At 45.8% G+C, this 15,126-nt stretch overlaps 1 protein-coding gene across 2 annotated transcripts in view; it reads left to right on the top strand.

Moving 5' to 3' along the window:
• Nucleotides 1–294: 294 nt before the first annotated feature.
• The window catches only part of LOC148643916 (SH2 domain-containing protein 3C-like), an 80,913-nt gene continuing 66,081 nt past the window's right edge, over nt 295–15,126 (top strand). Inside the window, exons 1-2 of one of the 2 annotated variants that reach the window (XM_088615435.1) lie at nt 295–472; nt 12,903–13,695. In XM_088615435.1, coding sequence (XP_088471561.1) covers nt 454–472; nt 12,903–13,695 — 812 coding nt within the window. In that variant the 5' untranslated portion in view covers nt 295–453. Of the gene's footprint in view, nt 473–4,887; nt 5,010–12,902; nt 13,696–15,126 lie in introns of those variants that run through there. The other variant, XM_088615436.1, reaches the window with a different exon arrangement.

The following is a 15,126-nucleotide window of genomic DNA, read 5'->3' as shown; positions in this document are numbered from 1 at the left end:
CCAGAAGAGGAAACTAGGATGAATGTCATACCAACGTTTTACTCCAAAAGGACTCTGGGGGCTAGAGTATTTATTATGTTTTGTTTTCATGGTCGATTTTTTTTACCCAGGCTATAATCCACAAACCTGTGGTGCAGGAAAAGCCCACACTATGGGCTGGTAACGTTTTGATCATTCACTTACGCTCCTTGATGCTGAACTCCACTGCTTCTGCATCAGGGTTTCACTGCTTAAAAGTCAGCTGGGGCTGTTCCAGCCTACAGCAAGTCTTTATCTTTAACGTCGGTCGCCCTGAAACCAGTTCTCGGCAGCAGTAACCACAGGACGCAGCTCGGCTCAGATGTATGAACGCGGAAATGAGGAAACCAAGTGTGGTCTGCTAAAGGGGTTAAATGCTAAAGTGAAAATCATTTAAGCTCCAGAAAAGAAGCTCGAGATCTTGCCAGCACCAACATGAGCCTCCGAAAGCTAAGTAAGTCGTGTTTGTTAATAAACCATTCTATTTTTTTCGGTGTCCTAAAGGACAGCAGCATGGCCGATGTTGTAGGTGCCCAAGATGCAGTGAAACCGTTGTCCAGTTTGAGAAAGGGCTGGTGCAGACAACGGGTATGACAATTTCAAGGTTGGAGCACATCGGTGATGAAAAACCCTTTTTTTTATTTATTTTGAGCGGTTTGTTGGGCACGTTTGTGAAAACTTACCATGAGCGGGGATCAAACAATCCGTTATGTGTGAACTTTCCACTCTGACAAAAAAGTATGCTGAGAATGTCAGGGTGATAATGCTGCAAACATTATAGGGTGTTTTCAGAATGGGCTATATTATAGCACTGTAAATCTATTTGAGGGTGGTAACTGTTAAAGTTCTCTACATTAAATACAATTGAACAATAACACAAAGATCCATGATGCCAAAGCATTTATTTTTTAGTTCAACCTTTAACCTGTCAGAATATATGTACTTATCCTTATATGTATGAACATGTATGTGTGAACACAGAGATGAATGTGTATGATTTCAAATTAAATTAAATCAGTACAGATCACTACACAAAAAGCTGTCCTTCTGCACCCTAAGCTGCCCTGTAGTGTAAATTGCTTCTCAGTTCATTAGATTTCTGGGTACACTTTTTTTTTTTTTCTTTTGGCTTTGTTTTTTTTGGTTCTTGTCCTGGGAGGATGTCCCTCTCTGACCATTCCTTGTGATTGCTCGGCCACATTGCTCTGCTGGAATCAGAATGTCTTTTCAGCACATGTCTCCATGTCCCTCGGTTTTGCTGAAGAGCAGTCTTCCTTCATGTCTGAATGCTCTGGTTATTAACCTCAGCCTGCCCTGCACTGCCCCAGATCTACTGCAATAACTGGAGCCTGACAGAGAAACTATATACAGTACATGTTTCCTGAGCCAGCAGTTCTCCACTCTGGTCCTGTGGGACACCTGTATTTCTATTTGATCCCATTAACCAAACGTCATGCTTGATGAGTTCCTTTAAACCTACATCTAGCAAGAATTTAGCAGGTATAGCCTCCACCCTACCTCCAACTGAAGTGCTTGCTCCCCCTTATTGCAGTCTAGACAGGCTTTCAACTGGAGACCAGTTGTTGATGTCCACTTGCAGACTGGAATGAATCTGTATCAGACACTCCCATGATCATCATTCTCTGTTCCTCAGGAGTCCGGTAGGTTTAATTCCACATGCCTGAGGAAGGGGGTGTCTGAAACTCAGAAACTGTTGCAGGCTTAGGACAAATCTTTATCCCCGTTCCACTTTTTAAGATCTATGAGGATTTTCTTTAAAAGACATGTCTTGACAGGCAAGTTTGAATGAATTTTGTAAGGGTGGCAATGGTGTGTCTGCGTTATCTGTTATCCTACCACCTCATTTCTTAATGACCTAAATCAACAATTTATTGACTTAATTGGGCATATTTATCACATCCTTCCATCTCTTCAGATGTCCTAGAGATCTAGAAGACCTGCAGACACACTGTCCTTCCTGGACCAGAGTTGGGACATCTCTTATTGAGCCTGGGGCACCCATTCCTGGTTTTGAAGGGTCTATGGATTTTCTGGGTTTCTTAAAAGCAGCTGCACCTAAAGATGGAAAATTAAGTTACTAACGAGCTGGTTAAGCTCATTAAGAGCTGGAATGAAAACTTGCAAGTTTATCAGCCCTGTAGCACACGAATTGGACCTAAGTGGCCTAAGTGATTAGGAACCAATTTGTAATGAAAAACAGAAATGTCAGGCTCTATCACGACCAAGGTTGAGAACTACAGCACTATGCTTAGATCGTCTTATTAACTGTACTTTTAATAAAGATACACTATTGTAGCATACAATAGTGAAGCACTGTCACATTATCGCAGAGGAATCATTTTGACACATGGGAAAAACCAGTGAGACAATGTGAAACCTTGTTGTGATGCATTTTGAGCTTGGGGAAAAAGTGAGGTAGTGTACAGTGAAACACTGGCAAATAGTTTATTAGGGTAATCCATTTGAACATTTAATCCAGAAGAGGAAAACATACTGAGGATGTTAGAATTCATTTCACAATCAAAAATGATCTGTTACAGTGAGCCTGCAGCAAAGCGCTATTTTGGTAGGTGTTAAAACATTCCTGGATTTGAATAATTATTACTATCATTTTGTAGATGAGTCTCATCTGGGACATCTTTCAGTCGTATGGTGTGGTTGAAGACGTTCCAAATCGTTCTGTTAAAGAAAATAGGTACAAAAAAACATCAAATAAACACCCAGGTTTTCCCCCCGCTAGTTTGAATGAACATTTTCCACAACACAAAACATCAGGATTTGCTAAAGGAGAACCTCTGAGAACTCTGAGAAAATGAGGACTGATCATTCAGCACATCGATCACATGATCACAGCGTTCCAGACTACAGTTCATTCGCTGTAACTGTTTCTTCTGTTTCTGTCACGGTCGTAATCTCTCCTCTTAAGGGCTCTCCCACTCTTTCTTATTTTGCTGATTACATGCACCTGCCCCTGATCCTGCCCCTCCTTATTTAAGCCTGGTGCTCTCTCTATGCCGGGCTCAGCATTGGGTTCAGGAGAGACCTGATGGCACAGGCTTCATCACGGCGACCTGACCATTTGAGTCCGGGACTCAGAGCGCCTGGCCTCGTCATATCGTTTACTGTCTCTGTACCAGATCCTGTTCCAGTTGTCTCGTCTTGGATGGATCACCCGGTTTTGGACTTTTGGACTTTCCCCTCTGGACTCTTTGGTCTAGTTCATCCTTGGTCACGCCCCCCCCGAGCACCAGTTCACCATCGTCATGCCCCCCCCGTCTGTCAACCCCTCCTGATCCTCATCGTCTCCTCCCTGTTGTCCTACTCCACTTACTTTCCCGATTATATCGTCTGCATAGGGTCCAGAACTACGCTTCACGGGAGCCTGGACCGGCTCCCGTTACAGTTTCAAGCCTTTTTTCACTTTTGATGCTCCTTAATTGATTTTGCTCTCCTGTTCTGTGCAGCCTCGTCTTCCTGCAAGAATAATTATTTAAAATGCGTCCCAGTGATGTCCCCTCTGTTCAAATAGCTGTGCCCATTCTATAGTCTCAAAACCTCAGTTCCAGTTGGTGAAACGGTTGTCCTGAAAGTCTTTGCTGCTCAATGTTGGTGGTCAAGAAGGACTCTAAATCTGACAATATTCTGATCACTTGATCCTTCTGTCCTGGTCATTACAAACAACAAGGTCAAGAAATATACTGTATTTATCCTCTTTTCGATATTAGTGCACAGTGTTATAAAATAGCTGGTTTCTGACTTCTGGAACTAAGTTTACTAAGCACATTTTTCCCTTTGGTACTACCAATCCCAATGTTGTCATAGAAATAGCTACTAATGGTCTGATCCTAGTGGTCTGTAGCATACTCCTATGGAGAAACCCTTATCGTATAACTCCATCAGGTTTACTCATACAGTTTGATGTGATGGTAGCCATAGTGCGCCAGTCGGCTCCCCACACACCAGCTCTCAGTGGGAAGGAGAGCAGAGTGGTGAAGCCAGTTTAGAGATGGGGATTATTAGGAGGCCATGATTGGTAAAGGCCAATGGGAAATTTGGCCAGGATGCTGGGGTAACACCTCTACTCTTTTCAAGAAACTCCCTGGGATTTTTTATGACCAAAGAGAGTCAGGACCTCAGTTTTACGTCCCATCCGAAGGGCAGCACCTTTTTACAGTATAGTGTCCCCGTCACTATACTAGGGCATCAGGAGCCACGTAGACTGCAGGGTGAGCGCCCCCTGCTGGCCACTTTAACACCTCTTCCAGCGGCAACCATAGTTTTTCCCAGGAGGTCTCCCGTCCAGGTACTGACCAGGCTCACACCTGCTGAGCTTCAGTGGGTTGCCAGTGGTGAGTTGCAGGGTGACATGGCCGCTGGCAGTATAGGTGTAGGGTAGGACACCGTTTGTCACAGCAATGTGCAGCGAGCATGAGAAACCCTAGTATTGGTCTTTCCTACTGGGTCTGTGAAAATGGAAATCTCTTGTCAGGTCAAACGCAAACTGTTTCTCGATGTCTAGATGTAAATGAAGTTATTTTGAGTGGCCAGAGGTGCTTTTTTATGCTAAAAATGTGGAACCAGATGTTTTGAGCTACACCAGCCCCACTGGTCTGGGTTCTCTTTGAAAGTTTGTGTCAGCTCTCTCTGTGTGCCGTTTGCATAAACCACAGTGTTAACTCAGTGCATTTTTAGTCCCCAGATGCAAATCCAGATTAACGCCTTCTGTGGCCGTGTGATCTAGCCTGGAAATACCAAAGCTGGTTTCACACGAACTGTGTGGTTTGGTTTGTTTTTGCAGAACTGAGCTGTTATAAAGGGGGCTCTTAAAGTGTGAGAACGCCCCAAAAAATAGTACGCTAAGAAAAGACCAGGGTGTTGGGTATGACTGCGATAAAGCTGTATGTGTGTAAAGTTAACTATTTGCAAAAGGTAAAGAAGATGTCTGCAATCAGAGCAGCATTTCAAAACAGGCAAGTGCAATTTTCTGTCTGGTCTTTGTGTTCGCCCATGTACGTCCAGGAAGGTTTGTAAATGATTACAAGCATGCCAGTTTGAATCCCAGCTGTGCTACTGGAGTGCATTGTGTAACAGCTCTGTGCCTCCGGATTTGGAGACATAAAACGAAACATTTGAAAGAAGGGAAAATACTCTATAGACTCTCAAATTTTTAAAAGATAGAACAATTGGGTGATGTTGGATTAGATTTGTGCTGAGGCAGAGAGATAGACACCTATTGTGTGGAATGATTGCGGATAGAGTATGTAATATTTCAGAGCACGTGGAAGTCAGGGACAGTGAATTGAGAATGAAAGGGATGATTGAACTATGTATGGCAGTTTTTATGTGGGTTCTAAATAAATATGCAAAAGTCTTTCTCTCCTAAACAGGACGTCTATTGTAACAGAAGAGATTGATTGGGGTTGTACTCAAATTATTAAAAAGCTTTCTGGAATGACTGAATACAGCGCATAACAGGAAAATGCATCTTGCTGTGTTTCTGTTTGGTCTCTGAAAAAGGCCTTTTCCTAACAGGTTAAAACTCTCTTCAAACCTTCACTGAACTGCCCTGCAGCCTGTCACAGCCCTACAGTAATAACTGAGCGGAACTAGAATTGAACTTGTGTACACATCCGTAAAACCATTCAATCCGTGTGGGCTTGCTATCATACATGTTGTAGAAGTCATTTTAAATTTGGGTGACCTGCCAAACGGGAAAGAAACCCTACGTTTGAAAGGGAATGGAAATTTGGAGCTACAGTACGTGGTATCTCTTTGTTTTATTTGTCCTGGCTGGTAGAAAGGAATGTACTAGGCAATGGGCAGAGATAAACTTCCACCCTGCTTCGGAACATAAGGGGGCACTGTGGATCAGGGTGAGGAAACTCAAGCTTCTCGGAAGTGGTATTGAATCTCCAGATCCTACTCGTGCAGCGATCCTGCAGGAGGCTGATATATTGGCTGACTAAGGCTGTTCTATAGGAAGTGCCAGTTCAGAGTGGAGCAGGAGAGAGGGTGGAGGGAAATGTCTGTTTTCCACAGCTGGGCCGCGACGGAGGAACTGAGGCAGCACGCTCACAGCTGCGCTGGGGCTCCTTCGCCCCAGCAGGAAATCGCTTGTTTTGAATTTGAAAACGCACAGCGGGCTGTGACCTTCCTACAGCACTGCCCTACCTTGTTTACTTACAGCCCTGCCTTTCGGTTCAAAAGTGTGACAAAAGTGCTCACGGCACTCCTCTCGCAGAGCAGTCTTGGGCGATGTATCATCTCCTAAATCATCGTGTCACCACCCTCTCTTTTTTCAGCAGTGTTTATTAGTTTAAGGCTCGATCACAAGTCCACAAAGAATTCTAAACTCGGCTGTTTCCAGCACCGTTTTGGCCAGACCGCTGTTTTCATTTGTGCAGCTTCAGGCTCCTGGCTGTACTACGCATCGGGTGTAGTGCAGACACTTGCTCCTTCCAAAACTGAAACTTTCACAAAAGAAAGTGTGGGTATAGAGGTGGTAAAGATGGTCAAAATGAAGGTGGGGAAAAATAGAAACCTGCTACCAGGAAGAGTTGCAGCGAAGTATCATGCTAAGAATGTTGAAGGATTACAAGAAGACGAAAAGAATGAGTGAAATGAAAAACTTCAGATTAATTACAGTATTAGTAGAAAGGTGCTAGGGGTTATGCATTACTGAAGAAAGATCTGGAACACATTTGTGTCAGAACAGGCTCATTAAGCACCTTTAGGTTATTTTGCTTGCTGAATAATTTTGGTATTGGCAAATCTCTCTAAAGCCAAAGTTGCAAGCATTTTCGCTTATATACTAGTGTAACCTCCTTTTCTAATTTAAAAAACGCAAGAGGCTTTGTCTGTGGCCCAGATGGGGGCTTTCTTCAATGACTTGCAGACGCAGAACAAAAAGCACAGACACTTTCCTTGTGCATCGCTGCAGTAAGATCCATATCAATCGTATCTGAAAGCCAAAATGGTATTTTAAATCTCCCAATGTCTGTAACTTTGTTATTCTTTTTCTTGTTTGGTTCTCTCACTGCAACATGTTGCTATCCATTCCTGGATGCTGGTCTGCTTTGCATATTGTGCACGTTATTGTGTTGCAGTTGCATTGAGCAAAAGTTGCACGGGCAATAGTTAAATGGATCAGCAATAATATTTCAAGAAGTTCATCTGCAAATTAACGTGCAGCATGAAAGCACATTCACATTGATCAGAATCAAAATGGGCCAAGATTCAGCTCGGGCTCTAAAATAAGAGGTTTATTACGATAACTCGAATTACGCATGGCTACCAGACCCTTGCACAGAGAGCATGTTCTTTCCAAAATGCAGCATGCAGAAAGTGCATTTAGGTCTTTTATTTTGTTCCAGGCCATTCTGGTGCAGTTGTTTTGTCTTTCATCACCCACTTTGAGATGTACCCCCCCCCCTCCCCCCTCTTCTCCAAAAACACAGAAGATCCAGACCGTTTCATAATGAAAGAATCCTGCCCTGGAACGTACTGGCCCTGGCTACATGTCACACTGCAGTGCCAAGCTCAATTTGAAACAAATAAGACTGTAATGCAAAACACAGCTCAGCTCACGTCGCCACACGAGCTGTTCAAATCGCTGTGGTCTGTAGCAGTGCTGTGTCTAACCTGTGAACGGCTCGGTCCTGAGGGTCACGGGAGGTTGCGAGGTCAAATCCCAGGTGAAACACTACTGTTGTACCTTTAAACAAAGAACTTCACCTGAATACTTACAACGTAACGCCTGTCTGGTTAAATACAAGTTGCTTTACATAAACACCTCAGCCAGATTAATAGATTATGAAGCCATTTGCTTCCCACAATGAGTCCCAGCACTCCAATCACCAAGCTTCTCAAACTGTCCATAGCCCACTTCTTATTTTATTGTTCTGCATTCAACATCCTTCTACTGTTAGAGCTCATTTTGTTTCTAATCAGAATCGACGAGCCCTCATTGGCTTGGCTCACCCCTCCTCCACTTTATACTGGCTCAGGAGGAGAGAAGATGACAGAGTTCAGGCGTCCATCTGCCTCTCTGTCATACCTCTGGCCTGTGTTACTCAGGATGCGGACTAGGCTCTCAGAGTTTGCAGCACACTGAGTGCCTGGCAACACCACCAGGCTCTGTTACACAGTGAGCCAAGCATCTCCCTTCCAACTAAACCTTTCCAGCTGCCACTTGGAGAAAACAAGCCAGCAGTCTCTGTATTGTATGAGCCACTTAGGAGCTTGTGGAGTTTATAATGCCAGTGTCCCCAGCTCCTGGTGCCTTCTGTGCTGTATGTTTGGAGTTTCCTCTGCAGAAGAGCACGTAAACCTTAACTTCACACTGAGATTTGCCAGCAGCCATATCACCCTGCAACTCACAACTGGCAGCCCCACTGAAGCTCAGCAGGTGTGAGCTGGGTCAGTACCTGGATGGGAGACCTCCTGGGAAAAAGTAAGGTTGCTGCTGGAAGAGGTGTTAGTGGGGCCAGCAGGGGGCGCTCACCCTGCAGTCCATGTGGGTCCTAATGCCCCATTGTAGTGACGGGGACACTATACCGTAAACAGGTGCCGTCCTTCGGATGAGACATAAAACCAAGGTCCTGACTCTCTGTGGTCATTAAAAATCCCAGGGCGTTTTCCCATTGGCCTTTACCAATCATGGCCTCCTAATAATCCCCATCTCTGAACTGGCTTCATCACTCTGCTCTCCCACCCAATGAGAGCTGGTGTGGGGGGAGTGTACTGGTGCACTCTGGTTGCCATCACATCATCCAGGTGGGGGGCTGCACATTGGTGGTGGTAGTGGGATTCCACATTACCTGTAAAACTGTGGAGTGGAGTGTCCAGAAAAGCGCTATATAAGTGTTTATATTATCATTATTATCATATTTGAAAGAAGAAACGCAACGTCTCAGCTTTGGCTTGCAATGGCCAAAACGTTGGGTTGCTTCATCCGCCTTTTCAGCGTGGAGTTAACCTTTCTCTCGACCGTTGGCTGCCAAAGCAGGCTGGAGTAGCTTCCCACTGGAGGGGGCTTCTCAGGCGAGCTGCTGTTGAATTCCAGCCGAGCCTCTCGAGCCAGTCTCAGCATCTGAACTGTTGACCTCGCTGTTCCCTGTGCAGCTTCGGGCTTTTCGTTAAGTAATTCCAGCTTGTTCCCCAAACTTCCCTGCTTTTTTTTTTGTTGTTAAAAAAGAAACAAACGGCAGAGTATAATGGAATGATAGAGCTTCCCTCCAGCCCCCATCTCCCCCCCCACCCCGAACGCTCAGTGTTATTTTTAGCCTTTTTTGGCGCGGGGGACCACAGCGAACATGACTTTCTTTACTTCACCACTATGCTCCTCGTGTATCCTTGTCCCCCACAGAGGAAACAGCCCTCAGTTCATTCTGTAAACGCTTGTAATAGAGCTGTCGTGGAAAAAAGAAAACTTGTTGGTTTTCTTATATATTTTACTGGCAGCAAAGCTGTGTTTTTCCAAGAATGCCAACAGATTGTCACGCTACATTCTTGTTATACGACACGCTGGCACACTAACCCCTCAATCTTGCCATTTCAGATGGAGGGCACCCTACAGCCACATTTTTCGACACAATAACACAACCAGCAACATTGCCGCTGGGTCGCATGGCTTTGTGGGGTAAGGGTTGTGGGACGGAAAGGTTAATCCCACAGAGTGACAGACATATATTCTTTTCCCGAGGTGATGAGGTGTGACTTTGCTCAAGATAAAAGTCCTCTCTACGTCGAAGGACAGCAATACAAAGTTGCACGTCCCGTTGTAAACGCAGTCAACCCGAAAACCACCAGACTGGTTGGCCCAAGCTGTAGGAAGTGGAACATGACTGCCAGCCCCATCCTAGTGAGCTCCAATGCCTGCAAGGAAATCCCTTCGAGATCCAGTCCATGGAATGACCCCAGCCTTATGAACGTTTGTAATGCTAAACATACAGGGCACGTATGTCAATTGGCCGTCATTGTTACCGTGCTTTTACTATGCATTTACTTCACTGTGCAAGAGCTTTCCACCGTCGTACTTCACTGTACGTCACCAGGCCGTGCTGTGCTTTTACCGTGACTTACTGTAGCACTCTGCTTTAGCCACAGTGTAATGCTGCGCCGGTGTACCAGGACAAGCACAAGGGATTGAGAACAAGCAGCGCCCTCAGTGCCTGTGTGAGCATTGTTTCAGGATCACATCACTTTCTCTGGTGGGGGGGACTTGCCATAATGCGGGGGCGCCTGGTATTTTTAGAGGCGCACAGTCGATCCATAAAAACGGCAGCAATAAGTACTGCCTAATCATCACCACATGTCCCTGCGCCGGCCACGCTGTTTACATTCCACAGCGCCCCAGCTCTGCTGGTCCTCATCGCCAAACTCGACGTGCTGCTCCTTCTCATTTCATTTTCATTTACCGTCCCGACGCAGACAGGAATTGTGGACTACGCCGTCTTTAAACGCCGGTGTCTTGCGGCTTCATTGTTTACTCCTTCGGAGTCTGTTGCATGTTTCGTTATTTTTCCGGACCTGTTTCATTGCGCTTCTCATGCGTGTGGGGTCGAAAGAAGAGGGGGGGGGGGTTGTTTTTTTAATTAGAAAAGTAAACTCCAGGATTTTGTTTTGTCTGTTCCCGGGTCTGATGCAAACTGTCAACATTGAAGCTTCATTGAATTTGTTTTTCTTGGGGGGGGGGGGGGGGGCTATTTGTCAGAAACGCCGATGCACCGCAAAATTGACAACTAAAAACATTCATCGGAACGTCACCCCCAAAATAGATAAAACTTGAAAAATGAAAAGGCAACGTGAAAACGCGCAGTGTTTCGCAGATGTCCACAAAAGCATAAGAAGTCTCTGCAATCATGTTTTCAACCAAGGTCTCGGGGTGTATCATCCAACAGTTAAATTCAAAACGCTGCATCCAGAGCTACTCTGCCTAATGACTCGGTCCTTGAATAAAAATTTCCATCTGCCCCTGTGGAAAAGACCCAGTCCAGACCCCCTGCTCTCCTCTCTTTCCTTCCACACAAAAAAAAACCTTAACATGTGAATTCTTTTTCGCCACAAAGACTTTGGCCTCTGCCTCACCCTTGTGGGTAACCTCAGACCCAAAGCTATCATCACCCAATACACACTCACACATTCCTCCGGCACAGACACACTTTAAAACGATGCTACGAGTGTTTGAAATGGCACGATACCAGGAAAGTTTAACAAATCAAACGGGAGATATTTTTTTTTGCGTTGCTGCCACCCTTTTGCTTTGTGACGGCAGCCGTGGAGACGAAGTGAGTCGCGAGCAAGCACACGGTGCTTTTCCATCCCGCCTTCTTCAGAACAACAGCGGGTCGTTTTGGGGGTTTCTTTCTGTTTCCTCGGGGAGAGATGGTTTATTTTGTACCCCGGTCACCGATTCACATATCTTCCTGCAGTCTCCACCCCTCGACTTTTACCAGATTGTAGCGTGGGAGACATCATAAAAATAACTCGCGTCACTACAACCTGCCCTATATCTTTTAAACACAGCTAACCTCTAAGCTTGCTTCTGCACCTCAGAGGCGACTGCTCTCAGAACAAACAAAACTCGTATCCCATCTCTGTAAGGATTCCAAAACTGTGTGGATTAGCTTTCCAAAAATGTTTATGCTAAGCAGACTCCTCAGATCCCTCTCTATTCCAACAAATCTGATAGCAGGTTTTACTTTCAGAGTAGATTCTCGGAGCAGCAGATCTTGAAACTCTTGGTTTACGGTGAAACGTGTACCCCATTGCTTAAAATGGAGTCTTACTGGGGTTCCTGAGTGGATCGACCAGGAAAGACATTTGCTCAGTGGGCAGGTGAAGACCTGAACATGATCACGGACTTGAGTGTGATCAGAATGCACCAAACAGCAGCATACATGAGTGCCACCAGGGTCGGATTGAGATAAGTCACCCAGGGTTCTCCCAGAGTTCTGGCAAACAGCGATTTCCGCAACTTCACAGGGAACTACAGGATTGGCATTCGTGAGAAATGAGCTGCTTTTTCTGTCCTGTCTCCTGTCATGGGCTGAAAGGCTAGTTTGCAGTGTGTCAAATGGCATCTGGCTAGGCATTTGGGTGTGTCAGGGGATCCTGTGTGCATGCCTCATTCTCTCTTGAATGAGTAATATATGATATACTTACACTTATGTAGTGCATTTCTGGACATTCCACTCAAAGTGCTTTACAGGTAATGGGGATCCCCTCCACCACCACCAGGGTGAATCCCCCACCTGGAAGATGTGACAGCAGGCAGAGTGCGCCAGTATGCTCCCCACACACCAGTGGGGAGCAGAGCAGAGTGATGAAACCAATTCGTAGATGGGTATCATTAGGAGGCCATGAATGGTAGGCCAGGGGCAAAATTAGCCAGGTTAACACCCCTACTCTTTTTGAGAAACGCCCTGGGATTTTTAATGACCACAGAGAGTCAGGACCTCGGTTTTACGTCTCATCCGAAGGACGGCGCCTGTTTACAGTATAGTGTCCCCGTCACTATATTGGGGGATTAGGACCCACACAGACCGCAGGGTGAGCGCCCCCCTGCTGGCGCCACTCACACGTCTTCCAGCAACAACCTTAGTTTTTCCCAGGAGGTCTCCCATCCAGGTACTGGCCATGCCCACACCTGCTGAGCTCCAGTGGGGGGGGGGCGGCCATTGTGAGCTGCAGGGTGACAGAGCCGCTGGTGAAGTACATCAGAGGTGGCCGAGAGCCTTTGTCAGTTCCACAGTGGGTGGGTTAAAATAAATTATTTAGGTGGGAATAAAGCAAGAAATGTTTTACTTAGAAATCGGCCTAGGAGTCTCACAGCAGGTCTTTTTGTTTTGCGTTCCTTCCAGGCATTAAGTGGTTTGGGAGTCTCTCCAACCTCTCCTTCCGTCGATCGCCCAACAACGCAGAGAACAAGCCGGCCCTGAACCAGCGTAAAAGCTACAGTTATGACAAGAGCACTGATGACCTGGATGCCTGTCCCCGCAGTCCCTGCTATGCCCGGTCCAGTGACATGTACAGTCACATGGGCACCATGCCACGCCTCTCCACCAAGGGTAAGGACAAGTCGAGCAAAGCCTCCAAGAAGACGAAAGGCAAGGGAGACCTCAGCAGGCGCCCTAGCCAGAGGCAGCCTGACGATTTTGCTCCCGAATCCCCTCTGCTATCCGCCCTGTCCAGTGGCAGCGTGCCCAAGCCTGGAGCTAATGGCGAAGCTGAGAAGGCTCCTTCTGCCCAGAGCAAGGAACCTGCAGCAGCACACTTAGCCCAAACGTCCCCCGCCGGGCCCCCAAACGTGGACTCTTCTGAGTCGCCCCAGAATCTGGGACCCCGGGCAGCTCCAGCCTTACCACAGAGAAATCAGTGCCAGGCCCAGCCCAGACCTGACCAAACTCGCCCTTCCCCAAGCTCCCTTGTTTCCCCGAATCCGGCCGGCACTCCGGAGCTCTCCTGTCAGGTCAAGAGGGAAGAATCCACCGTGGAATCTGACTCCAGCTGTGCGCCGGGGAATTGGGATCCTCGCCCTTCTGAAAGGGTCCAACCTGACGAGAGGCAGGAGCGGGAGACCCACAGTGCACTGGGAGAGGCAGGGGGCACAGTTATGGAAGAGGATGGAGACATTTTCCGTTTTACAGAGGACAGGTGAGTCTTTGCACTTTCAGATGGCTTAAAAATATAATGCTTTTTTTGGGGGGGGTTAAAATGACTTTCAGCAACCAACCACAGCTCATTACTTGAAATTTCTCGCTACCGAGGGGCCTCACAGATGGATCGAGAAGAATGCTGCCGTATTTCAAACCAGAAGCTGGCAAACCTACCTTTGACTGGCAGCCGTGGTTAGGGCCGTTTCTCGAGTAAAAGAAATCGCTAGAAAAAACAGCTCTGCTTTTGTTTTTAAGTTTTTCCAATGCTCAGTTCTCTCTGTTTTCCTGGTTTCACTGGTTCTACAACAGATGAATGGCAATCGCATGCACCTCACAAACACAGGTTTGAAGGAGTTTATTGCAGCATTTTCAATTCAATTCAATGTATTTTTATATAGCGCCTTTCGCCACAAGGTTGCCCCAAGGCGCTTAACAATGCAAGTAACCACACATTTTGTGAATACATTTTTCGTCTTTGGTGAAAGGCATATACAGTATAAGTTTCAACACTGAGCAGGGTTAACCTCCAGGGATGTTACTGAGGATAAAACGACCCACACGTTTTGGTAAATGTCCAAGAACTACTTCACAAGCCTTTTGCAAACCAGTTCTTTGCAACAGGAGCACATGCTCGCCATGTTCCAGTTGAAATTCTAGTTCAGTGACTGGTACGAGAACTAATTTATTAATTGTGACCGAATTATTATAATTTTGCATGGATACGTCACCAGTCAGAGGATTCATTGATTATATATAGGAGGAAACAAGACTGCTTCTCAATGCTACAAGCCAAAAAAGCTTTTTTTAATCATTGGAAAGCAGAGATTGTAATACACCTTATTTTTTTAGATTGTAAGTAAGGCAGTGTGCTGGATTCTCTAATATTCCTTTAAAACAGAGAAATTATATTGAAATATTGAGGTATTAAAAATAGTAAAGAAATACAGGAACAACAACAAAGATTACTTTTCTTCATTCCATCTGCAATTCTAACTTTGGGTGACGCAAGTTAAGGGGGAAAAGACAATGTCATATAGCTTGACTTGTAGATTTGTCGCACTGTACCACACAGGTAATGGCTGTGATAACTTATTTGCGCACAGAACAGGAGAAGATAAGAAACCCAGCGACTTCACAGGTTAAACAACAGTTACACAGGAAGAATACAGTACCACATACAACGACAGAATCATGTTATTTATATTTGAGGGGTATTTTTGGAATAAACTCTTGGTATTTTCTTGTTTTTCTTACCCATATGTGACTCATTATATGTGTTGCTTCTAAGTGGTGCTGTCTGGCCTGTTAGCTGACTATACCGGGCTCAAAGACAAAGGCTCAAAGCTGACAGGGAGATGCATTTGTGGGAAAACAACTGTGTTGTACAGTACTCTCAGTCCCCTTCAGAGAACTGTGAAGGATGATTGAA

This window comes from Lepisosteus platostomus, chromosome 21, assembly GCF_059453375.1.
Source record: "Lepisosteus platostomus isolate fLepPlt1 chromosome 21, fLepPlt1.hap1, whole genome shotgun sequence".
In the NCBI taxonomy this organism is placed as follows: Eukaryota; Metazoa; Chordata; class Actinopteri; order Semionotiformes; family Lepisosteidae; genus Lepisosteus; species Lepisosteus platostomus.
The sequence above is the reverse complement of the archived record's forward strand: the minus strand, read 5'-3'. Positions and strand labels throughout refer to the sequence as shown.